The sequence below is a fragment of the Sorex fumeus genome, unplaced genomic scaffold, assembly GCF_029834395.1.
Source record: "Sorex fumeus unplaced genomic scaffold, SorFum_2.1 ptg000047l, whole genome shotgun sequence".
Lineage (NCBI taxonomy): Eukaryota > Metazoa > Chordata > Mammalia > Eulipotyphla > Soricidae > Sorex > Sorex fumeus.
This window is the reverse complement of record NW_026606104.1, coordinates 27,526,052-27,553,340: the sequence shown is the minus strand read 5'-3', so window position 1 is coordinate 27,553,340 and position 27,289 is coordinate 27,526,052. Positions and strand designations below refer to the sequence as shown.

General features: G+C 40.0%; 1 protein-coding gene and 1 non-coding gene across 2 annotated transcripts in view; both read right to left on the bottom strand.

The window, feature by feature from the left end:
* The window catches only part of ERICH3 (glutamate rich 3), a 138,627-nt gene extending 118,007 nt beyond the window's left edge, over positions 1–20,620 (bottom strand). Inside the window, exon 1 of the mRNA XM_056123401.1 lies at positions 20,175–20,620. Within this exon, the coding sequence (XP_055979376.1) occupies positions 20,175–20,197 (23 nt within the window). The 5' untranslated portion in view covers positions 20,198–20,620. The remainder of the gene's footprint in view (positions 1–20,174) is intronic.
* A 1,907-nt stretch (positions 20,621–22,527) lies between these two features.
* On the bottom strand, positions 22,528–22,634 carry LOC130032282 (U6 spliceosomal RNA). Its single transcript, XR_008793819.1, has one exon. It is a non-coding gene; the product is annotated as a U6 spliceosomal RNA (small nuclear RNA).
* Positions 22,635–27,289: the final 4,655 nt, after the last annotated feature.

Here is a 27,289-nt window from a genome sequence, read left to right as displayed (position 1 = left end):
AACTCTGTTATTCATATCTCATATTCTGATATGCAAAAATGTACAGGTAAAATGAACAGCTTAAATATTGCCTTGAAAATACCCATTTTCTTCCCTATATCCATAAAAATAACAATCTCTGTATGTCATAATCATGTGACACTGTCAAGTTCTTCCTTCATCTTCTCCTCATCCTTCTCCCTCTTCTCCTTTTGACCTCCTTTTCCACACAGAGCTGCTCTCACAAAAGCAATTGCCAAAAGTGTTCAGAACATGTGCTGAGATGCAGTTTAGGAGTAAGATACTTATTAAGGAACAGCATCTGTGAAAGAAAGAGGTGGAAGGAAGATCTGACAGAGGCAGAAGTCAAACTTCAAACAGAACCGTACAATTCTGACCATCACAGAGGGAACCAATTCTTTTCAGCCTTTCTCTCATGCTCATTCACCATTAAGACTTGCCAAGAATTAAATTTCTTGGAAATTAAATTGTTCATTCACCAAGAAGGCAAAGATCTTGTAAGGGGTTCAACAGATACGAAGATGCTGACAGCTGGAATAGCTTACTGAACACAACTGCATATACAGAAGCATGTTTTTCGTTGAAGAAGTTCTAAGTGGACAATTCTATGTCAACCGCAATAATACATTCCTTCTTAGAGGAATATTTATAATTTGACAAGATCAAAGACTTAAGTCTAGGATATAAGGTTTAATTTTTTTTTTGCTTTTTGGGTCACACCCGGCGATGCATAGGGGATACTCCTGGCTCTGCACTCAGGAATTATCCCTGGTGGTGCTCAGGGGACCATATGGGATGCTGAGAATCAAATCCGGGTTGGCCACGTGCAAGGCAAATGCCCTACAAGCTGTACTATTGCTCCAGCCCTCAAGGTTTAATTTTTTAATTAGGTATTAAGAAACCCGAGTCAGGAGTTACTCTGGAGAGCAGAAAATTTTTTCTGAAATCCTATAAGGATTAACACCATTATTTTATATTTGCTTTAACACACTAAACCAAATAAGTCATATATATGTACATGTATATATATATATATATATATATATATATATAACTAAGCCTTGATCACATAGCTAATTACAAATAGGAAGCTTCTTTTGTTTTCCCCCTTCAAATAACCTAACCTAAAATTTTCTATGGTTCACTTGATCACTTGACATCCCGTTACTCATCAAATTGCTCAAGCGAGTGCCAGCAACATCTACATTCATCCCTGTCACGTGCTAGTGTAGAACAATGGCTTCTGCTCATTCTAGGAATACGAAGAGTCTCAAACTGGTCATTCAGGGTCTTGACAAAGAAGTCTGACCATCTTGTAGGTGGGCGGCCATGCAATCTTTTGACGTCCCTTGGAATCCAGCGGTCATCTCCAAATCTCATTACATGTCCAGCCCATCTGATTTTTGTTGCCTTGGAAAACGAGACAGCATCCCTCATTCTTGACCATCAACAGAAGTTGAAACACCGGATTTTTTCTCTCATTTGAGTGAAGCGTGATACTACAAGCATAGCTCTTTGGGAGACCTGAATAGTGTTCTCATCCTGTTTTCATAGGGCCGAGGTCTCTAAGGCATATGTTAATGCAGGAAGAACAGTGAAATCGAAGAGACGTGCCACAGCCAGAGGTTATTCATCCTCTTACCTATTTCTTCGACTCTATTGAAGGCATTCCAAGCTGCTCTCTTCCTCCTGCGCAACTCAGGTGCCTAGACATTTGTCATGTTGACTTCTCGACCTACGTACACATAACTGTTGCATTTGGAGATGTTCATTTCTTTGAGAGTGAATAGAACATCAGGAACGAGACCGTTTCTCATAAACATTGTCTTTGTGAGATTCAGCTGTAGTCAGACATTTCCACACTCATGGTCGAACTCGGCCAGCACTTGTGCCGCTTGTCTAATGTTTGGTACTATTAGAATGATGTCATCAGCAAAGCAGAGATGTGTAATTGCCAACAGTCTATCTTTACTCCCATTCCTTCCCATTCCAGTCGTCACATGACATTTTTGAGGGTGACACTGAAGAGTTTTGTGAAATGGTATCACCCTGCCGAACCCCTCTCTTGACATGGATGATCACTTCCTTGTAGATTGGTGAGATCCTGGTAGTGAATCCGTAATACAGGTCACAGAGGATCTTGATGTATTGAGTTTGAATGCCCTGGTTGGCTAGGGCTTTGATGACTGCTTCTTTCTCAACAGAATCAAAGGCCTTCTTTAAATCAGTGAACGTTAGACAGAGTGGCATCTTGAATTCCTGAGAAACCTCAATGAGCTTGGATATCATGTGGAAATGGTCAATTGTGCTGAATCCTTTTTAGAACCCAGCTTTCTCGCATGGTTGTCCTTCATCTAGTGTTTTGCCAATCCTATTCAGGATGACTTGAATGAACAGCTTGCAGAAGACAGGTAACAGGCAGATTGGGTGATAGTTGACAATGTTGTGGATGTCTCCCTTCTTGTACAGTAGTACAATCCTGCTGGTTTTCCATTGGGACGGAACCTTGCATTCAGACAGGTAGCATGTGAAGAGGAGCCGAGCCAGTGTATTGATGAGTATTGACGGCAGGTTCTTCAGGTGTTCGGGTCTGACCTTGTCTGGGCCGGGTGCTGTTAACTTCTTTACTGACGAAATGGAGTGTTGGATTTTGGAAGGGAGAACATTGGGAATGACATATCCATGCTGCAGAATTTGGTATGTGGGCAGGTGGATGTGGCTAGCGAAGAGATCCAAGTAGAAGTAATGGATAATATTCTCCATTGGCCTTTTGGAAGATGTGATAGATCCATCAGGATGTCAGAAAGCAGTCATCTTGTTCTTGTAGTTGGCAAAGGACAGGTGGGCATTGTGAATGCTTTTCTCAACTTCTGCCGCATCTGCCATCACTGCTGCTCTTCTCTCTTTGAGGTCTTCCTTTATTGTTTCTCTGCACTGCTTTATGAGCTCGGTTGTTTGCTTGCAGTTGCCTGATGTTTGCACCAAACCATTGGCGAATGAGCTCGAGAGTTTCCAAAGACAGGCATATTTTTGTGACTTTCTCTCAGCATTCCTTGCACAATCATGGAGGTGCTGAAATAGTCAATTGCATCCCTCGTCAATATTGTCAACAACAGCATCTTCCCATGTTGCTGCAATAGTGCCAAAGAGCTCCCAGTTGGTGGTTGTTCTGGGAGCTGTCTTCTTAAACTTTGCAGCCCTTTCTCCACTCTTCGTGTAGTAGAATTTTGCATGAAGTTGATGGTGGTCTGATCCTATTTGGAATTTTGGAACAATGGCAACATAGGTCAGGCAAAACTGTCCTTTGAATATGATGTAGTCAATTTCGTTATGAATCTGTCCACCAGGAGACTCCTATGTCCAATGTTTAGATTTGGCCTTCTGTAATTGTGAGTTACCATGGATGGTCTTGGTCGACATGATGAACTCAGACAGTCTCTCACCCTGTTTGTTCCATTCTAGGCCATGAGTCCCGATGTGAAGTTCTTCGGCTGATCTTCTCGGTCCTATCTTGGCATTAAAATCACCAACAATGATCTTGACAAAGGTGTAGTCTTCTTTATAGAACTTCTGCAACTCCATGTAGAACTTCTCAATTTCTCATTCATCATAATTGGATGTTGGTGCATTGACAATGAAGATAGAAACTGCCAGCAATGAGCCACATCTATCCAAGTGTAATCATCCGATTTGGGTTGTTAGGCATTCAAGTGAATCAACTTTTATGGCCAAGTTCGTGTTGACAAGAACACCGACACCACCAATGCCTCTTTTGTCGCATGTTCTGAGGAACAGTTCTCCAGTGTCAAAAACGGCATGATGTGATTGATGCCTTCTCGTTCCGGTCAGACCAATGATGTCGTACTTGATCTTCCACACTTGCACCACCAGGTTCTCGATGAATGCATCCAATGCCAGCTTACATGCATTGAAAGTACAGTCATTTTTGTCCTTCGTTTTGGCAGCCTAATTCGGCCTTGAGATTTTATGAGCCTCTCCTTCCTTGTCCTTCTTAACGCTGCCATATTGGTGGCAAAAAAAGAAAAAAGCCCCTATCCCTCTCAGAGAGCCTAGCAAGCTACTAAGAATATCCCGCCCACACGGCAGAACCTGGCAAGCTATCCGTGGCGTATTCGATATACAAAAACCAGTAAATACAATAGATCTCATTTCTCTGACCCTAAAAAAGCCACCAATACAGCAGCGTTTCTATGGTTAATTTTCAAGTTCTAAATAAAATTCAAAATTTCTAATATAATTCTTAATATTGACACTGAGCGTTTCTGCATGTTCAGAATTCACAAAACTAGTTTGGTCTCCACGTTCAATATTCATTCTGTCTACTGGATACAGGTCAACAATAGCCATGGTAGACAACTGTAGGCATGCCTTTGACCTGTCAATGAATACACAACCATAGCACTGTAGCACTGTCCTCCCATTATTCATCAATTTGCTCAAGTGGGTCCAGTAATGTCTCCATTGTAAGACTTGTTGTTACTGCGTTTGGCATATTGAATACGTCACGGGTAGCTTGCCAGGCTTTGCTGTGTGGGTGAGATATTCTCGGTAGCTTGCTGGGTTCTCCAAGATGGGGGAGGAACTGAACCTGGCTTGGCCGGCCTGGCCGCACGCAAGAAAATGCCTTACTGCTGTGCTATCACACAACCATATATACCAATATCTAATGCACAGGTACAACTAACTTACTGATTGGAAATAGAAATGATATGAAACAGGTTACATTTAATTTTATTTTTGAAGTAAAACAGTTTTATATAGAAATTATGACAAAAGTGGGTGGAGAGAGAGAGAGAGAGAGAGAGAGAGAGAGTAACTAGGTGATTAAAAGAGAACACAGAGGCAAGGAGAGTCAGGAGTATACAACAGAGGTAGAGATTTCAGCCACCCCATAATGGGAGAGTCACTGCTTTTATTCCACTTTTCTAAATAAGCATATTATTAAGAAAATATTTTAAATTATAATAAAGAAATTCAGATAAATATGTTATTTTTGGCATTTGTCATCTTTCATTATCAGAAGAGCTGGTTCTTTAATGTGTCATGATATTTCTAATCCATTTTATGACCATGTTACCATTGAGATGACCACTAGCCCCTACCCTTTGGCATCAGAAAGAAATAGGTTAGATCTTTATTTTTGAGGTTGGATGGCCTGCCCTAGCAATTATCAGAAGACCTATGGGTTCTGTCAGCCTTTCTTGGTCAACTGGGCTGACGGCTCAAAGCAAGGGCCTGAGAATGTAAAGCTGCTCAGTCCCTCCAGTGCTGGGGACAACTGAGCCACTCCACTGGGGCTAAAGCCTTCCAGGGTTGCTCCTAGAGATGCAACAAGGACCGTATGTTGTCAAACCCAGATCATTGCCTGCTAGGAATGCACCCTAGTCACTGTACTATCCCCTGGTGCTCAGGTTAAGTCTTACTCTATGAAATTTACTCCATGAGTAAACAAGCTGTTTATTTATTATTAACCTCGATTTCACTATCTGTAAAGCTTCTATTAAATAAGATAATGCTAGCAAAATACAAAGCACTGTGTGTGACATCATTTATTAATGTTTTATTCTTTAATTAGCCACATGCTTTTATGCTTTTGCTAATGGTTTTGACAGCAGTAACTACGTTAAGCTTAGGGACTCTAGAGGAGAAGCAAGGAGAAAGAAATCAAAGGACAATCAAACATTTCAGGAATAAAATGAAGTCCAAGACAGGAAAAGGAATAGGATAAATGCCAGACTTCATGAAAGGGAGATAAGGATATTTATATCAGGATTTATCTAGGATATGGAACTAACATATGCAAAGATCGGGAAGGATGGCGGGGGGGGGGGCAGGAAACATCAGCATTTTATCACCTTCTTTTCCTACCAAACTGTCTACATGTTTCTATCCTTGTTGTATGCATGCATGCACATACATGAACACAAATAAGCATACTTCCAGAGCCCCCATGAAGAAACCCCATTGTTTTAGAGGCCAGAATAAAAATGAGAGAAGGGAGGTCAACGTGTCTGAAGGAGATGAGTACTTTTTGTGCAACAAATACAGTGTTGTTGTCAGATTCCCAAGTCTGCTGTCACAGTTACAAAGCTGGGTAAGAGGCATCCTGCCCTCAAGATACTGATAATCCAAATGAAAAAATAATAGTTGAACTGTCTAATGTGATATAATCATAACAGCTACTTTTTTTTGTTGTGCCCAGCAAACATGATTTCATTTCATCTTCAAAAATTCCCCTGGATGAAGTTTTAGGCCATATTACAAATAAATGAATTGTGCCTATACATGATGCATAGGCCAGAAGAACTGAAACCTGAGCCAGGTGTTAAATGACAAGTTAAGTGTTGATAGATGTGGATGAGTGACCATGAGAACAGAAGCACCATTGAGGTTCACATTAACAAGTGGGAACATCATAGATAAAATGTCCCAGAGAAAGATCATAAAGTCCCTGTAATCAAGTTGATATTATTATTTATGTAGAATTAATGCAAAAATTGACAGTTGAGTCTTACAGAATTACTTAATCTTTAAAGTAATTCTGCACTATATGTCAAGTGAGCTTTAGTGGTTATTTCTGACCAAGAAATTCATCAATCCTTTCTTCTTTCCTCCTCCTTCCTCCATCCCTTCTTTCTCTCTCTGTCTCTGTCTGTCTGTCTGTCTCTGTGTGTGTGTGTGTGTGTGTGTGTGTGTGTGTGTGTGTGTGTGTGTGTGTGTGTGTAATGGGAACTGAACCCTTGGTCTTACACATGCAAGGCATGTGCCTTACCACTGAACAACATCCTAGCCATGATTACTCTTTAAACTTGGAAAAATAAACCCCAGGTACCAAACATGATAATACCAAAACACTGTGTGTGTTGAGAAGGAAAAGACAACATAATCAACCTCTTTAAAAATCTCTGGGGCTGGAGTACATCAGATAGGGCACTTACCTAGCATGCAGCAGACCCAGATTCATTTCTCCTGGTATTGTCTATGGTCCTCCAACTCCTGCCAGGAGTGATCCCTGAAAGCTGAGCCAGGGATTAGCCCTGTGCGACTGCAGGATGTGGCCCCAAAACCAAAATAAATAATTGAATCTTCTTCACTCCAAAATTAATTCTTATAAGAAATAGTAAAATTTTAAAACAATACGGCTATCTGGTCAACTGTTTAAACAGGTTGACTGTATTTTAATTAATCATTGAATTTTAAAGTGTATTTTTTACCAGTCTCACTACTATTTATCAATGTCAAAGTAATTAAACAGTTTCCTCAGTTTATTCTTAATCCTCAAATTAGATAGGCATAAGTATGCTGATAAGTACAATGGCTCTGGTTCAAGATTTCCATTTTTATTCAAATTCTTACTTCTTTCTATCATGGTTTCTTTAAACAGAAAACCCCATTTCAGGGTTATTAATAGGTAGGTTATTGATAATTGCTTTGTGAAAATTCATAAATTAAAAAGATTATTGTTTAAAATAAATGAATTGAACAAGAGAGTAATTTTTGAACTGAAACACATTCCTTATCCTTACTTCCATTTGGTTTGAGATAGTGCTGGGTTTTTTGTTTTGTTTTGTTTTGTTTTGGGGATAAACCCAGTAATACTCAGGGCTTACTCTTGGCTCTGTATTCAGGGATCACTCCTTACAGAGCTGGTGATCAAAACCAGATTGGTTGTATACAAGGCAAGCTCTCTACTCACTGTACCAACACTCTGGCCATATTATATCCATTTCAATGGGAAAGTTGAGGCACAAAGAGAGGAAATTTTCTAAGGCACAACTGAAATTTAACCCTATGTATCTCTTTTTATTAATTTAAAAGGATTTATTGTTCGTTTACAATGCTATAGAATTAAGCGTACAGTTTTTACACTACTATTTGCCTAAGATTTACCTACAACTGAAAGTTTCAGCCTCATCCCATCACATATTTCTTATTCTAAAAATATTCTTCTTTCTCCTGCTGCAGTGCCTATCTTCCTTTTTAATAGAAGATTGATTTTCTATTTAGAACATCATTTGTTTTCATTTAGAAGAACACACACAAGAAAGACAGTTTTCAGTTTGTTCCAATTCTTCAGACACTTCCACCTCTTATTTGGCCCTCCTTTGAAATGCTCTGACAGTGTCTACACATTTTCCACTATAGTTTCTACATTTCTGTGGGATCTGTCTCATCATTTTAGCTCCCTGTGTAAGCTTCTATCTCCCATCATAGGCCTTTAAGATCTATTTACTTCTCTAAGCTCTTGCATTTATCTTAGAAACTTCCTTTTTCCTTTGTTCACCCCTTTCCTGAGCCAATCTTCTTAATAAAAATACTCAAAATTCTTCTTTACAGACTACAGTTTAAGGTCCTTCTGACTCACGACCAAAGTTCTTATTCTGGAATATTCCAGTCTTAAAGCTCTAATTAAATATTCAAAGGAAAGAATTTGTAAGAAAGAAGAATTTTATAGGGAATACATCAAAAAAATACCTGGGAATCATGGGGAAATAGTCAATTGTTGGCAGTTTGAGAGGTTTCAAATTATAGATTTTAAAGGAAAGAAACAGTCAAACTCATTTTATGAAGGTTTAGAAGATGACTGCAAATAAACATAAAATTAAATTCTGATCTCAGGTAGAAAGAAAGTTACTTCAGTTAAAAAAAAAGATGGGATGGAGAAATATACAGAAGGCAGGGTAGAGAGAACAAAAGGGAATGCCCTGCCACAAAGGCAGGGTGGGATGGGGGAATTGGGGGGTGGGAGGGGTACTGGGATCAGTGGTGGTGGAAAATGGGCACTGGTGGAGGGATGGGTACTCGATCATTGTATAATTGAAACCCAAGCACAAAAATTTATAAGTCTACAACTGTACCTCAAGGTGTTTGACTAATAAAAAATTTTTTTAAAAAAAGAAGGAAGGTAGGGTGTATTTGCTTTTCATCTGGCCCACCTGAGTTCAATCCCCAGCAAATATTGTCCCCTAATCCCCACCGAAGTGATTCCTGAGCACAGAGCTAAGAGTAATTCCTGACCACTGCAAGTGTGGTCCAAAAACAAAAGCAAAAAGTCTCAAGAAGGAAAACCCTAATGTGCACACCTAACATTGTATCTGAGGTACCAAAAATTAGCAGTCACAGAAATTAAAGAAGAAAAAAACAAAACTGAATTATCAACTTCTCAGGCTGTGTCACTTTCAATTGGTTTTATGACATTCTTTCCCTCTCCCAAGAACATATCAATTAAGAAAGCCAGTAAGCTATTCCTCTTCTTACTCAAAATCAGTAAAGGTTATTGTTGCCATGGAAACAATGATTATAATTACAACACTATGCTTTTTGAGAGTACATTTTACTTTTTTAACTTTCTTTGAAGATTTCCAGCTATATTTTCTTTTGTTTTTCCTCTTCTTCAACAATCTTCTCCAAAATTTCTCTCTCCGGTTCATTGTTTTGTCTATAATTCCAATGCCACATTTAGTTCAGCACTAAATATGGTAGTTTTCCCACAGAAATCTTGGCTTATTCAGGGGCCATTAGTAATTTAGCTATTAGGTACTAAGTTTCCATATGATCTACTTTGTATGTGCCAGGCCCCAAACTCAATGCTTTAAATGATTTCACTTAATTTACAAGGCAGACATATTTGCCCCAAGTATGAAAACAACAAGAACAGAGGGATGACAGGGGATATCCTTATGTTGCTTTGTGGCAGATCTCAACTCAAATTGAGTCCAGTGACAGCTAATCACAAAGCACTGGACTGGATACTGTTGACTGGCTACCAGAAACTAATTCCCAACTATTTTCTTTTGCAGATCTTCCATGGTAAGTGTTGTAAAAGTTGAATACATTTGTTTCCACTGTCTTTTATAGCTAGATTTGTTCGCTAATACATTTCAGATCAATGAGATGTGAGGCAAATCCACTGGCAAGTTCTGAAAATGTTTTTCTTCATGGCAAATTTATTTCCTTCCAACTCATGCTTGCTGTTTGGGATGTTTTCATAAACAGAGAGAGGAAAAGACCAAGAAAATAATAGCAAGAAGGCTTCAGATCCTGATTATTCCCAAAAGTAAATAAAAATCAATGATCTCCAGAATTCCTTATTAAGTAAATAATCTTTCTATGGTTTAAGCCACTAGTATTTTGTTTCCTTGTTACTTCTATAACATAGTCCTGGCTAATACAATCCTGCTGATCTAGGACATTAGTTTAATGATGGTCACTGACTTTTAGAAACCATTTTTCAAAAACATAACATACTTTTTACAAAAATTTAGCAAAACTCTGTGAAATAAATTTCTGAAACAATGTAAGTAATTATGCTTAATTTGGTAGCTGAGTGACAAGCATGTTCAAGCATGCAGAAAGTACTCACTTATTAATTGAATAGATGAATGTATTCAGATTTGTCATAGATGATCAATAAGATATAGGGGATATAAGTCAGCAATTATGGAGTTAAACTAAAGGCAAAACATAGAAGGCCAAAAAAAAAATGGAGATGTGGTCTTCAACCTAAATTATGCAGTTTTGATGGAAAACAGAAAAGCAAGTAGAGTGCGATGAGGAAGGATGTACATGATATTGATAGTATTGAATAACTTTTAAAACATACTGTAGTCCTGGATAGGCAAAACAGTCAATAAGATTCTTGTCTTGTACATAGCCAACCGAGGTACAATCTCCAGAATGGCTTATGGCCTCTGAGCACAGAGACAGGAGTAATCTCTAAGCACCATTAGGTGTGGTCTCCAAACCAAAGGAAAAAAAATTTAAAAATTTTTAAACAAAGCAAAGTTTATTGCTATGTTAAAAAGTTCCTCATAATATTATAGCCTTAGAAACCTATTTTCAAATAGTATAGTTTTGTCAGCAAAGCTTTAAAAATAGGATCCACAGGAAAATGGAGGGAAAAATAAAATAACAAGATGTCTTTAGTGGTTATTTTTGGATGGCAGAATTTCAAACAATGTTTATTTTTCTCTTTATATTTTTCTTCTCAAAGTATAAAATCTAAAAAGTACAGATAAATATGAGGAAATTTTTAATTGTATCTTTAATACTCAAAGATTTGAGATGACTTCTATTATTTTAATTTATAACAGATTATTTTTATTGAATCTAAACAACAGAAACAAAATTATTGTAAATATCTTGGAGCAAGCTATGAAGAGAGACAACTTCTTAACATGACAGACACATAACATTCACAAATATGAAATATTACGATCCATGGCATATAGAGAATGCCAAATTAACTGCTACTATAAAACACTTTGATTCGATTCAATTTGAAATCCTTAGTTTTTAATGCTATTTCATAACTACTATGTGCAATTTATACTGTCTGTTTAGTATCCTGCTGTTTTTCCCTTGCTTCAATATTTTGCCTGAAGAATTCTCATTAATTTATAAATGTTTATTGCTATTATAACAAAATAATAACAGTCACAGAAAAAAATGAATCACCAGCTTAAAATGTTCAATTTTCTATCCCAACTAATGCCAGACATGGAGAGCTGGGAAGTAATTTGATTACTAATCAGACTCAACAAAAGGAAAGTTCAATACCTACCAGTGGAGATCATTGACTTATTATCTCAATTACTTCTACTTACTGGCCCTTTAGTAATATTTTCTCTTTACTTTGAATTTTATCTTCCTTTTGAACTTTTGGCTTCCAATCTTCGACTCTCTATGACCCTCATACTGTTAAATCATTTATACTCAATGACTGCATTTCTCATCAAGGCTATCTCCAGCTTTTGTAGCAAATAGCAAAGAAGCACACCAACTGTTGCAAACAGATTCTGTTAGTGTGCTAAGGCTACCATCATACAATAATAGACTGGATGGCTGAAACTACAGGAACTTATTGTCTGATAGTTCTAAAGTCTAGCAGTGTAAAATCGAGGTGTTGGTCTACTTGGTTTGTTCTCACATTCATGAAGGGTATTTAGCTTGTGAGAAGCCCTGACTTCACATCCATCTTTATGATTCCTTTCTCTTTGGCTATACATGTTTCTCTGTGTGTATATGTTCTTATGTTCTAATTTCTTCTTAAAATAATACTCATTCCATTAGATTAGGACTCGTCTCAATGACCTCATTTAAACTGAATAAACTCTTTAAAGACCCTGCCTCCACATTCAGAGATATGTGAGATACCAGGAGTTATCACTTCAATCTATGCACTGGGAGGAAGGTGCAATGCAAATATAACCAGATAGCCTTGGATAAAGACAGAAGAAACAAAGAACATGATTCCTAGGCACACCAAATCTCAAATTGCTGTTTGCTTCTGACAGTGGTAGCCAAGAGAAAAGCTTAATCAGATCAACCAAATCCTTCATGATCCTGCAACATTCTTACAATAGTTATATTGGTTGAGGATAATGAAGCTCTCTAGTGGGAGTCCCAGGTGCTGAGAGCTGAAGAAATAGTAATTCATGCTAAAATGACAACAGGCAAAAAATAGTGACCCATACAAACAGACAGGGAAGCAAGAAGTCTGGAAGTGTGAGAAAATCCACAAGAGAACAAGAAAAGGTTAAGCATCTCAGATCCTAGCAATTCAGATCTAGCAAAACAGAAGTGTGCTTTACCTTTTTTAAGTATGTTTCTCATGGCTCAGTTACACAGTTAAAAATATTGACAATAATTCTCAAAAAAATTTAACCCCAATTTGGACAGAATTTCAGCAAGCACAATTTTCCAGGCTTCATCTTACTAAATTTGGTACATCCTTTGTTCTTTTCTTCAGGAAAGTATTAATCTATAAAGACAAGTTCTCAGATAAATTCCTTTTAAGCCAAATGTATTTTCTGATTCAATCATTTTCAGCACTAAGATGTGTCTTAATGTAAAAGATTTTTAAGGAATAAAGTTCTATTGTCATTGATACCATGCAGTACTCAGGGACCAGGTGGTGAGTCCCTGCCACACAGAGGGTGAGAACACACGGACACACAGAGATGGATGTGAACCCAGGGCTATACCCAAGCAAAATATCATTTGATTCTCTACCACTTGAGCCACATCTCTGGCCCTTGCAAAAAAAATTGATACAGAACTTCAAGGATTAAAAGAATCAAATATCATATACTCAGCTAGAAAATAGATACATGAGACGAGATGCAAACAAACTTACTACATGGTTCAAAATAACCTTAAAAACATTTAATCCATATACATGATCTAGTGTACAGCAAACTATTCAGTATTTTCTGTATGCAAAGTCAAAGCAAGTAACTACAGAATTCTTTATAAGCAACTTCTTAAAACTCAAATAATGCCATTTTGAGGGTAATGCATACATCTTATTCAAAGCAGTCAGGGTACATAAAATGAGAACACAGGGTAGGAAACTACTTCATTGACTCTTTGCCTGTGTCCAGTCAGATGGCAGAAAATTAGCAGTTCCTAGCCATAGACATACAAGGAATAACCAAAGGACAAAGTGCTACTGGACTTGAACCCTGAAATGGGCGTCAAGGAGCCCAGCTACAGAGCAGATGCCTAAGAGAGAAGAGTTGTTCAAGACCACCATCTCATATAGCAGACAGATTATACAAGGGCCAGGGCTGGAAATCCTCCCTAGACAGAGAATTTCTGGGCAGAGAAGTGTTTTGCTTGAGGGAAGTAGTATGAAGAATTTTCAGGTTAGGTTTCCTTTCTTTTCTTTTTTTTTTCTTTTTGGGTCACACCTGGTGATATACAGGGGTTGCTCCTGGCTCTGCAACTCAGGAATTACTCCTGGTGGTGCTCAGGGGACCATATAGGATGCTGGGAATCGAACCCGGGTCAGCTGCATGCAAGGCAAACACCTTACCCACTGTGCTATCTCTCCAGCCCCTAGGTTAGGTTTCTTTTCTTTTCTTTTTTTTTAAAATTTTTATTAGTGAGACATCATGAGGTACAGTTGTAGACTTACAAATTTTTGTGCTGGGGTTTCAATTATACAATGATCAAATACCCATCCCTCCACCAGTGCTCATTTCCCACCACCAAGGATCCCAGTATCCCTCCCACCTCCCACACCCCCCATCCCACCCTGCCTCTTTTCTCTCTCTCTTATTGGGTGTTGTGGTTTGCAAAAGAGGCAATGGGTGACAATCATGTTTGGTCTATAGTCTACTTTCAGCATGCTTCTCCCATCCTGTGAGGATCCTCCCAATACCCTTTATTTGGTGTTCCCTTCTCTATCTTTATTAGTGAGTCACCGTGGGGTACAGTTACAGACTTACAAACTTTTGTGCCTGCATTTCAGTCATACAATGGTCGAGTACCCATCCCTCCACCAGTGCCCATTTTCTACCACCAATTGTCCCAGCATCCCTCCCACCACCCCCATCCCGTTCCCTCTACCTCACCCCACCTCTGTGGTAGGGCATTCCCTCTTGTTCTCTCTCTCCTTTTGGGTGTTGTGGTTTGCAGTAAAGGTATTAAGTGGCCATCATGTTCAGTCTATATATAGTCTACTTTAGAGAAGGTATCACCAAATAAAGGGTGCTAGGAGGTTAGGTTTCTTGACTGAGATGAGAGACAAATTCCATCCTCATTCCATCTTAATGAGAACTAAACATCTGAGAACAAGGGATAGTTGAAGTACTATTGATACCACAAATGGCTTTTGTGACTAAACAACAAACATAATTGCAAGAATTTACTACACATTTTCTTTCAACACAATTAAAGGTGGATATAGCTGGGTTGTTATTTGAAAGATCACGAAAACATTTTTTTTTTGCTGGTATTTCACTATGTGATTTTAAAAAAATTATTTGAGACAACAAATCTCCAGAAGAACACGATGCTACCAAATCTTTCCAGGTAGACTGGTCTGCTTGAGAACTCTGGAGCCTTCTTGGAATGGGAACAGGCAAATTCCACTTTCTGTCCACAGCCACACCCGATAACCTCCAACATAAAAATGGCCTAGCTCCACTACTGAACCTCATCAGACTGCCAAACCACCAAATCATTTCAGATCCGTAGCTCCCAGATACTTCCAAATTCCACAGCATTGTCATTGCAGTAGAATCACAGCAAATCTGATGGGAAAGTTGCATAGAACACCAAGCTCAAAGAGCCTAGACAATACCACAGAGGGCTCAACTAGCACTAACCAGCATAGTAGATCTTCAATGACCTCAATAACATCATTGTGATATATAACAATGATCACAAATTAACTCTTAATAATCCAAGATTGATAATTCAATTGCTTTGTGTTATAATAGATAATATGAAGTAAATTTGTTTGTGCATGCAAGGGGGCAGGTGGGGTGGTGGGTGGAAAACGGGATATTGATGAAAGGAAGGTGACACTAGTAGTGGGACTGGTGATGGTTGGAACTTTTCTTGCCTGAAAAAATTGTATTATGAACAACTTAGAAATTCACTGTTTTATAATAAGAATATTATTAACAATTATTTGATACATCATGATTTACAATAGTTACTAATTCTGTTCATACATACTACATTCCAACACCACATCTGCAGAGTTCTACTTCCCTCTACCACTGTCTCATTGTATGATTTTGAATTTAAATCTCTAAAGTCATTCAAAGTATTAGACACTCTTTTTTTTTACTTTTTTTTCAAAGTATTAGACACTCTTATACAACAAATCCCTTACTATTATCATCTGCTTATAAAAACAGGTTTGTTACTCAAACCTACATCACATCCCAAAAAAAAAAAATTAAAAAGCAAAGTCTATGGGAAAATGATCAGAGACGATATCAAAGCAAGTGAACATGTTCAATTGCACTTTATTTCATCAAAAATAATCTACTGCTTGCATTTATTAGTAAATTACTCAATTTGGATCCAAATTACTTTAAGTCTAATATTCTGTGTAACAGAGATAATATTGGGTATGGGGCTTATGAACAATGAACAAATTAGAACGCTTCTACATTTATCTTTAAAACTATCTGTTTGTTAAGTAAACAGGAAAAGTGCAGTGATAACCCTTTTATAAATAAATATGATGGGCCTGAAATTTTTTGTCATTTTCAGATACACATATGAGCTATTTACAAAACTGACTCATTTTACCATTTTTGATGAAGAAGGGCTGAATTATCAGGAAGTACTAAGGATATGTTCATTCTTGCTATGCAGAGTGTATTTTGTATGTTTTGCCATATAGAAGCACTTTGCTGCTTGAAGAAGTTGTAAGTTAATAAGTCTGAACAAACAAAGCTTCTAAAACTTAGAATAATCTTTGCAAACATACAACAGCTTCTGCATTTTTATCCTGTCATAAACTGTGATTCTTCCAGTTCTTCCCTCAAAGCAAATTTACAGATGAGCATGACTACCTCTGCATAAAGCCCCACATATCTTTCACACAAGGAGCCAACTTCACATAGTTTCAGGGATGATCCTTTGAAGGAGCCAGAAGAGTCTATTATAATATCCTCATGCATGACTGATGCCCATAAAATTTCCAGGCAACTCTCAGGACTACTGGGTGCAACCCACAAACATAAACACAAACAACTTGGGTGAGATTTAACAAACTGGGTTAAAGGGAAAGGTAAAGATAAAGGCCCTCCCGTTGTTCATCGATTTGCTCGAGCGGGCCCAGTAATGTCTCCATTGGAGACTTTGTTGTTACTGTGTCTGGCATATCGAATACGTCACGGGGAGCTTTCCAGGCTCTGCCATGTGGGCGAGATACTCTTGGTAGCTTGCCGGGCTCATCGAGAGGGGCGGAGGAATCGAACTCGGGTCGGCCATGTTGGCTGTGTGCAAGGCAAACGCCCTACTGCTGTGCTATCGCTCCAGCCCTCACAGAAATTTTCCACTCTACAATAGTTTCATTTAAGATGTCCATGCCAGGGGTTGGAGCTCTAGTACAGTGGGCAGGGTGTTTTCCTTGCACGTGGCCGACCCGGGTTCAATCCTCAGCATCCATATGGTCCCCAGTGTACTGCCAGGAGTAATTCCTGAGCACAAAACCAGGAGTAATCCCTATGCATCGACGGGTGTGACCCAAAAAGCCAAAAAAAAAAGTTTATGCAAGACACAGTGGGTATTTTATGGTCAGCTTCTCCAAATTATAATGCATACAGATTCTCTTTCATGCTCGTTGTCAGAAGTTTTTAAGACCATTTTTATTTACTCCAAACAATCTGAACAAAGTCACCACAGGCTCTTCACAATTTGCACATCAAGTGTTTCATGCTGTAAGTAAGTAGGCAGAGGGACTCAACAGGAAATACACCAGGACAACTAGCATTGGGGGGATCATTTATTGATTGAAGAAATTCTGGGTATCAGAATGTGCCATTTTATTATACAACTGCCCTTTATTCTATTACTATTATATCCTTTTTGTTTGTTTTGTTTTGTTTTGTTTGCTTTTTGGGTCACACCCAGCAATGCACAGGGGTTACTCCTGGCTCTGTATTCAGGAATTACTCCTGGCAGTGCTTGGGCGACCATATGGGATGCTGGTAATCGAACCCAGATTGGCTGCATGAAAGGCAAACAGCCCTACCTGCTGTGCTATCGCTCCAGCGCCCCCATTATATCCTTAAAATGTAGTAGGTACAGACTACAGAAATGATAAAGGAATGTTTCAGAAATGATAAAGAAGCTTTCTCAGCTTTAATAAACCTTTTATTTGCTACTGAAAATTTTATTTTCAAATGGTAACATATGCAAGAAGAATCACCACTTATAATGAGGGAAAACTTTAGTTAATTTGAATAGTTCTGTTCTTGGATGACCATTAAGGCATTAGAGTCATCAATTCTGATTGCTTTCATTTATTTGTTAATTTTTTTGATGAACCCAAATCAAAAGGTATCTATCTCAATACTACTACAAAGTTATTTTCTACTCGTATAACAAGATCTAGATAGTTCTGTATGTTTTACCTTTAACTGTGGCTCTGGTCTGGATAATAATAATTTCTATACATCTAGGGAACGTGCCCCAGCATGTCCCTGCTACTGCTCATGGCAGGTGATATAGTGTCACAGTTAGGACGAGTCTCTGTGGATTCACATTCCAGCACTGACCCGTCCTATCTGTGAGGCCTTTAGAAACTTCTCAGGCCACAGATTCATTAAGTCTATGAAAATGAAGGTGAATTGGACCTGCCTTATCGAGTAGGTAGAATATAAAAATGTGGGTAAGATATTTGAGTAGAGCATGGCACATGACATGTACCTAACAAATGTTCAGACTGAACATGTATTTGTTTTAGAGGGTCTCTCCAGAAGTACTCCAGTGAAACCTAGTCTGATTTAGGGAGTAGGGTCAGACAGTCCTCAAAATGCATGATGTGGAGAAGCTGAGGGATAGGAGGTGGGCAAGCAGCCACCAGGGGCTACCGCCAGCAGTCTTCTGGGACACCTGCTTGGGACCTGGGTCTCTTGCACATGACTTATGTGCTTCACCCCTTGAAGCTACCTTGGCATACCCCCTCTATGTTTTTCATATGTGAACATATCCACTTTTCACCATCTCTAAGCTAAACCTACAGGCCATTCATTCAACAGACATTTGTTGAAATATGCTTTATGCCAAACACAGTCCAAGGTAACAGGAGGTCACAAAGGTTAATACCTATTAGGACCCACTTTCTGGGAGATTATAATTTCAATGCATCAATTCCTGATGCCACCTAGAAAGAGTAGCAGGGAGCACCATCTCCCACCACAATGCAAGTTTTTCTCTTTGCCATGTGCTTGGAACTAATCACGCTTCAGAAAAATTTCACTTTGGTTTCTGAAATCTTAATCAGGCACAAAGTCATAAGCAGCTACAGTGTCCTCCAACCCCCATTTTAAAAATAGGTAATTAAATGGTTTCATCAGGTTCTAACTTAGCTCCAACTTGAAAAGCATCAAAGACATCCATGTCTGACACATTCATATTCCTGGACACAATGAACATTGCTTCAGAGAAAGGATGTCATTTCCATCCCATTCTGGCACAGGCCTGAATACATTTATCAGGGCATGAATGCAGACCCGATGAGAGAGAGGGTGGCCGGTAGCCTTCTCACTTCTCCCTTTCCCAAAAGTTCTGAAGATGACTTCCAACATGGCACTTTATAGGCCTTTAAGTTTTTCAACTATTCTGTGTGTGTGCCATTAGGCTCAGAAAATTCATTAAAAAGTAAAATCATTTAAATTCAACTATAAATCTGAAGCACGGCAACTAATGCGGCATTTCAGACATCACAAACTCCAAATGATCTTAAATATGTTGTCCTCTGCTAATCTGCTGTTCTTGAAAATGTGCAATAAATTCAATTAAAAAGGAAAGCAACTTCAAATTAGTTGCAAGATCAACTAGGGTATTATCTGCTTACTAGATGTATCATAATAAAAAACATCTAATATGCATTATATTGTTTAATTCAAAAGGAAATTGGATATTCTCCCTTCCAATAGAAACCTTTTGTTTTTGGGGTGGGGGGGCAAGGAGCTATAATGACTGTGTTAACTTTCGAGAATAGATTGAAAATTGCCAAAATATGTCACCCCACCAAAGCAAACACACAGGCACACAATTTCTTCTTTCTCTCCTTCCTCTCCAGGTGTCAGACCTTTCAAGGGCCCTATGATCTTTTTATGATTGGGCAGATAAAAATCCTGAATTAACGGATACCACTCACTAGAAACCTCCCTCAACAGCAAATCAACTTTCACCCCGCTAAGGAGCAGGCCCGCCGGTCAACATTTATCTCCCTCAGCCCTTAATCTGCACACAAACTGCATATTTCAGTGACTTCGATCTTTGCACTGGAACACACATGTTCCGCACCCCAGGATCCTCTTGATCCCAGATACCATCCCTGCCTAATGTATGCGTTTTTCACATGCGCTCCTTAATCCTTCTTACAGTGAACATTTTCAACTGGGGACGAACGGCGGTGAGAGAAGCGAGGAGGGGAAGGGAGGAGATAACGCAGCCTGGAATTTCTGCCATCCTTGCTGCAAACCCAGAATGCATATCCTTTGCTTCCTTGGCCCAGACCTCCCGCGAGCCCCGTCTCTCCCCCTTCCCTGGGTAGCCCGAGGGAGGAGGAGGAGGAGAAAGAGGAGGAGGAGGATGAAGGAGGAGGAGGAGGGGCCGCTGGCTCCCGCAGCCACCTGCAGCAGGGTGGGAAAGCACCAGTTGTCACTTACCCAGAGGGGTGAGAATGGCTCATTTTTGCAAGATCCCTTTTGGGCCCCGCGGCAGGTGCGGGGGGGTAGGGGGGGTGGGTGCGCGGGACCCCGAGCGCGATGGGAGCTGCGACTGTCGAGCTCGCGGGGCGGCTCCGCACTGCGGTCGCAGGGCACCTGGGCTGGGCCGCCGCCGCCCCACTGAGCCGGGTCTGCCCGCAGCCTCCTCGCCGCCACCCGCGGGCGGTATCCACAGCCTCCCGGTTGCTAAGGGAGGTAGGAGGGCAAGTGCGAGGCTCTGGGGAAGCGGGAGTGTCGCAGAAAGCGAGCCTGGGCTGGCTGACAGCTCGGCTCAGCTTTCCAGCCCCTTTGCTGGGCCTTGCTGTGGGAGGAGACCTAGGCGGGCCCCTCTGTCCCGTTGCTTTGGTGCTCGGTTTCCCCAGGCACCTATAATCTGAAAATACACACACACACACACACACACACACACACACACACACACACACACTCCTTTGGTGTGCTTGCTTCCTTCCCATTAGGCCTCTGGATTTGAGGGTGACGGGGAGAACTGGTTAGTGGTCAGGCTATAAGATGCAATAGACCCTCCAGTTGCATGGTCAAAGGCCAATGAAGAAGCCTTTCTCAAGCTGCTGGCAGTTTTTGATTTTGTTTCTGGCTCAGCAAGATATTGTGATGGGTTCATTTCCTCTAGGAAAATCCCTATGCTTGTGTTTCTTAGTTCAAGTCTCCAGGCCAGCAGGAGAGGCGGACAGTCTACAGTTCAGGTGGGAAAAATGAGGGTAGTCTGTAAAGCATTCAGGAACTGCATTGAGTGCTGAGTCAGTATCTAGAAACATAGGGCTTAGAAGAGGATGCCTGGAATTAAATGAGAAGGCCTTGGTGCACAGAATGTTAAAGCCCTGGGTTCAGAGGAGCTAGTGCCAGTTCTTGTTCTTTTGGATTTTGTTTGGTAATTTGATCTCTATCCTCACTTATCTCAGGAGTCAGTGCAGGGTTGCACACATACCATAGGTGACCAAATTCTCCTTAGACCTCTAGTCTAGCCCAGATGCAATGTACTCTTCAGTGGCTTTCTGCTGTTCCACATATCCTAAAGCAATCCCCCTCCCTCCTCCAGCTCCCCCCACCTGCCCCACCCCCAGGTTGAGAGTCCCCCTTCCCCCAGCCCTGGGTTGAGTTCAGTGTCTTTAACAAGACATTTAAAGATCATCATCTGGCCCCATAATCCTTTGCTGGCCTCACCTGACACCATTTTTTCTATCTTTGCTACCCTAGCAAAACTGTGGGAGATCATCAGCCTAACCCACCCCCCCCCCCCAAAAAAAAAGGCTGGGATAGTCCTGGGGCAAAACAGCTTAAGTCTTAGAATATCAAAGGGTGCCCAGGAAAAAACTGAGTGAAACAGTTTAGGGTCATCTCGATGTAGAAGGCAACAAAGGTGAAAAATAGAACAGAAACTGTCACAAGTATATACATTAAGCATGCCTGTTGATTGGCTACATGAAACATGCCAGTCTGCTATTAATGTGTCCATTGGCTTTTGATGTGCTCACTAACTGTTCTCAATGTCTCAGTCAACTTAAATTATAACGCACGTGTTGGAAACCAGAGTGGGATAGCAATATTGTTTTGAATAAATGGCCAGCCTGTGTACTCACTTATGGCTGCCCAGTGACCTAAAACCTTGGATAGTCCATGTGTCTGTTCATGTTCTTATATGTTTCTTTGTCTCATTCTCTGTGACCAATCCCTGCTGGATAAAGGTTGATGGTGCCAACTGATTGGCCTTTTAGATGAAAAACCAAATCGTGCACTTTCTTTTTTATTATTATTATTATTTTTTTATTAGTGAAGCACCATGAGGTACAGTTGTAGATTTACAAATCTTTGTGCTTGGGTTTCGGTCATACAATGATCCCTCCACCAGTGCCCATTTTCCACCACCATGGATCCCAGTATCCCTCCCACCCCCATACCCCCCAACCCACCCTGCCTCTGTGGCAGGGCATTCCCTTTTGTACTCTCTCTCCTTTTGGGTGTTGTGGTCTGCAAAAGAGGCATTGAGTGGCAAACATGTTCAGTCCATAGTCTACTTTCAACATGCATCTTCCCTCCTGGGAGGATCCTCCAAACACCCTTTATTTGGTGCTCCCTTCTCTATCTGAACTGTCCTTTCCCCTAGAATACCCGGCTGGCCTCTAAGCTATGGAGTAATCCTCCTGGTGTTGATCTCAGCTATTCTTGGGTATTAATCTCATATTTTGTTACTTTATATCCCCCAGATGAATGCAATCTTTCTATGTCTATCCCTCTCTTTCTGACTCATTTCGCTTAGCATGATACTTTCCATATTAAAAATTTGGAACGCTTCACGAATTTGCGTGTCATCCTTGCACAGGGGCCATGCTAATCTTCTCTGTATCGTTCCAATTTTAGTATATGTGCTGCCGAAGCAAGCACGCACTTTCTTTCTAATGGAAGCACATTTTCATTCTTCTCTCCCTGGAAAACTTCAGTTTACCCTCCAATAACTAGTTTGAGTGCTGTCTTTTTTGATGCTCCAAAGTGTTTAGGTAGTGTTCTACACTTTGGGAACAATTATGCCTGGCACACCCATTTTACACTTACTCCTTGTATGGTACTAGTGTACAGATTCCTTTCCTACTGAGATGTAGGCTCCTCAAATTCACATTGTACATCTACTTTGTTTTTCTGTATTCCTAGAAGAAAACAGTAGTGCAACAAGTGTTCAAATTGTAAATGAAAGAAAAGGAAAATTCTTTAAAGTGGCAGTGATGTCGGGGGGTCCCACGGGTGACTTGTGTGAAGTGGGGAGGAAAAAGACAGTCACTTTCTTCCCAACCGCCTCTGCCAGTCGGGACCCAGAGTTACTGGGTTCTTGTCTGGCCTCGCAGAAAGGAATTTCAGGAGTAGACAAACAGTGAAATCAATAGATTTTATTTGGAGGATTTTTAAGATGTGGAGGGGGAGAGAGTGAGAGAGAGTAACATACTCAAGAGAGAACGTGGGCTTCTCCAAGGGAGGAGAGAGCCTCTACACACATAGCAGCATTAGACGTGAAAGCATGGAAGTACACATCTCAAGAGGGGAGATGAGGGTGACATGTGCTCAGTTGCCACATGTGCTCGGTCACGTGGGCGCAAGCAGCACGGACTTGGGCTACTAATGTAGTGCTGGAGCATACGCACGCCCTTCCTTTGTTCAAGGTGGCCTTTATAGGTTTTCCCCAACCTGTACCCACATGGGCCCATTGCTAAGAAGGTTACTGGGGCGGGGCGGGGGGGGGGGGGGGCGGGGAAGGGGAAGGTGATGGTCTTCTTTGAAAGTCCTTTTCTGGCCTTTTGTTCCTGCAGGAGCTTCTCTGGGTCTGTTGCTGTAGATAGGTGAGGGTCTTATCAGGCCTTAGTTCCTGTTTTTCCTGTTTACTGCAGGGCTGGCTTTTGCCATTGCCTTGGGAGGAGGCCTTGCCTGTCTACCTGTCTACTGTAGCACTGTAGCACTGTCCTCCTGTTCATCGATTTGTTTGAGCAGTCCCAGTAACGTCGTTGTTACAGTGTTTGGCATATCGAATACGTCACAGGTAGCTTGCCAGGCTTTGCCGTGCAGACAAGGTACTCTTGGTAGCTTGCCGGGCTCTTCGAGAGGGGCGGGGGAATCAACCAGCAGCTGCACGCAAGGCAAACACCCTACCACTGTGCTATCGCTCCAGCACTACATTAGTAGCAATTTTATGAGTACCTGCTAAATGTTTTCCCCACTCTTTTATTGAGTACTTACTATGATCTCATTTAATCCTCATCTCTGCAAATTGGTATTTCTCCTCCTTTCATTGTTATCTGAATTAAAACACAAATAACCTAATTATTTTTCCTGAAATCTACAATAGTTTCAAAGTGGAAAGACTAGGATTAAAATTCAAGGCTCTTTGATTCCAAAGACCACAGTCATCCCATTGAGATAGGTCCCTAGTTTATTGGCTTATAACTTTAGAGTGGGAAATTAAGAATGTTTTAGAAACCCAATGGTTAGAACTACAAAGAAGCAGAAGTTGAAAAAGAAGGACCAAGTGAGGTGTAAAAGTGGCATCATATCCTTATACAAGGAAATCCTATTAAATCTAATCATCTAATCATTCTGTGGCTATAAACAGGACTTGAGTCAGCTCTTCCCCAATTTGCCTATTTTTACTGATTCCAGTGCCTACTTGAGGGTTTCCTTAATATTATTGAAACTAGATTTCATGTGGATAAAAATTGGGAGAGAAGGTGAAGGAACTAAAAAGAGTCATAATTTCTCCAACTGTTGCAATCCCTAAGACAGTGTAAATAATATAATCTTTCATAGTTACTAGTTTTTACATAGTAATTCATTTGTACAAATAGAATATGATATTCTCCCACAGATGGAATGAGAAAAAAATTTAAAATACACTATCTAGGCGCTTGGGATTCTGTAGAAAAGAATGCCTCGCACTCAGCAGACTGTGAGGTACCTTCAGCAGCGTGTATTAATTCATAAATGGGATTGGAGTTCTCCACCCTGTGAGCTACACAATTTCACATCCCCAATGAAAACTGCAAGGAAGCTACTAATTTTCACTTCAGAAAATGCTCACTGTGAAAATGTATTGGGAATTTAGCCAGAAGGAATTTTTATGTTAATTTTTAGTATGGAAATAGGGAAAGAAGAGGAAAAGGAGGGGAAAAAGAGACAGTAAATTAAACTGTTTCAGAGGTGAAATAGTCACTGGAGTCATTCTCATTTTCTCCCAGAAAAACAAGCTCCTGGATGTCCCTAGTAGTATCATACATTTATAAAAAATTATTTCTGTTTTGTAGAAAGACCTGTGGAGTTAGGGCTGGGAGCGAAAGTTGAGAGAAGTAGGATGAAAGAAAAGGATTATCCCGACTATATTAACTCTGTTTTTGCAGAACTAAAGGAGCTAGACGCAAGCATCAGATCAGAATTGTCATTCATCATCAACGAGGTCAGGGGTGGGCAATCTGCAGCTCCAGAGTCAAATCCAACCCATTGCCTATTTTTGCACATTCTATAAAGCTAAGAGTGGTTGTATTTGTAAATTACTGGGAAAAAATGTTAAAGAATAATATAATATGACACAAGCATGTTACATGTAATTCATGTTTCAATATCCACTGATAAAATGTTAGTGTGGTACAGCCATGTCCATTTGTTCATTAATTAGCTGCATTTGTACTTCAGTGGTAGAACTGAGTCCTGGCAACAGTGAGTAAATGGACAGCAAAATCTGAAACATTTACTCTTTGGCCTTTTTCAGAAAAAAAATTGTCAAGCCCTGTCTTAGATCATCATGAAGATCAAAGACATATTTTACCTCATGGACTCTGACCACATTTTTCACCCTTTTTGGCCATAACATATCATGGTGCTTTTTATAGAGAATATACTCAATAAAGAAATGAAAGACTATATGACTAGATGGCAGGAATACATTTGTCTATTAATCTTTCTCTCACAGATAAAGGACAAATCATGAAGAATTTCTTCCAAATATAATAGGCCAGCATCACCCCATGCTGTGAAACTTATTTTTGTGACCACCATATAAAATCCCAGTGGGAAGTAAATATTATAAGCATTTCATGAGGATATAATCCATCATACAAAAGATTATAAGAGAACTTCTCAATGCTTTACTCCCACAGCACTAGCTTGAGTTACTCAAAGTTACAACATTGAGAAAATGGAAAATGAGCAAGGATTTAACTCCAACCCTTTGAAAACAAAAAGGGAAGAATACTTTTTCCCCCCAGAATGGTTTTACATTCTTCCTTCATAAGGTTAATTTCAGTGAACCATTTAGTGATATCATATTTTGATACAGGAGAGGCTAAGAAGGCATTTACAATGAATAAAGGGAAAAACTCAAAAGAACCTTGTAATTTAGAGTACTGAGTAACCCCGATAGGAAAGGTATATCTAGATTCTCTTTTCCCTATTTCTGAATTGGATCAAATCTTCAAGCAAATTACTTGGAATGGAGCTGTCAATGATCTCCTTTAGTGACCATAGGAGTATGGTATTTACTATGCCCTGATCTCAAAAATGAAAGAATTCCTGACTCCTCTCACTTAGGCTTGAAGTCTAATGGGTATGGAGACTTGCAGACAAAAAAAAAAAATGACAAGGCAGCTTTCTAAGTGCTGTGATGGCAAAATATGTCAGGTGTATCTCAGAGGTTCCCTCCTATTAATGTTTCTGTCCTATCTCTATCACCCACCATTTTAAGTCACATGCACAATGTTTGTGATGCTAAATATCACCTCTCACTAATTATATCACTATTTCCTCTAATCCTGACACTCTAATTGTTCCTCACCATCTTTTTCCAGAGAATCTACACCAGGAAAGGTCAGACACTGGCTATAATGAAGAGAAGGGAAAAGTGAAGACCATTGAGAAGGTGCAACTAATAAATACACAAGAAGAGTGGAGGGTATTTTTTTTTTGTCTCTGTATCACTGTCATCCTGTTGTTCATCAATTAACTCGAGCAGGTGCCAGTAACGTCTCCATTTGTCCCAGCCCTGAGATTTTATTTTTTTTTCTTTTTTTCCCCTTTATTTTATTTTATTTTTTTTAAAGTTGTAGATTTACAATTTTTTGTGCTTTGGTTTCAATTATACAATGATCAGATACCCATCCCTCCACCAGTGCCCATTTTCCACCACCATGGATAATATCCCTCCCACCCCCATCCCCCCATCCCCCCGTCTCTGTGGCAGGGCAATCCCCTGTGTTCTCTCTCTCCTTTTGGGTGTTGTGGTCTGCAAAAGAGGCATTGAGTGGCAAACATGTTCAGTCCATAGTCTACTTTCGACATGCATCTCCCCTCCTGGGAGGATCCTCCAAACATCCTTTATTTGGTGCTCCCTTCTCTATCTGAATAGCCCTTTCCTCTAGGATACCCCGCTGGCCTCTAAGTTATGGAGTAATCCTCCTGGTGCTGATCTCAGCTATTCTTGGGTATTAATCTCATACTTTGTCACTTTATATCCCCCAGATGAATGCAATCTTTCTATGTCTATCCCTCTCTTTCTGACTCATTTCGCT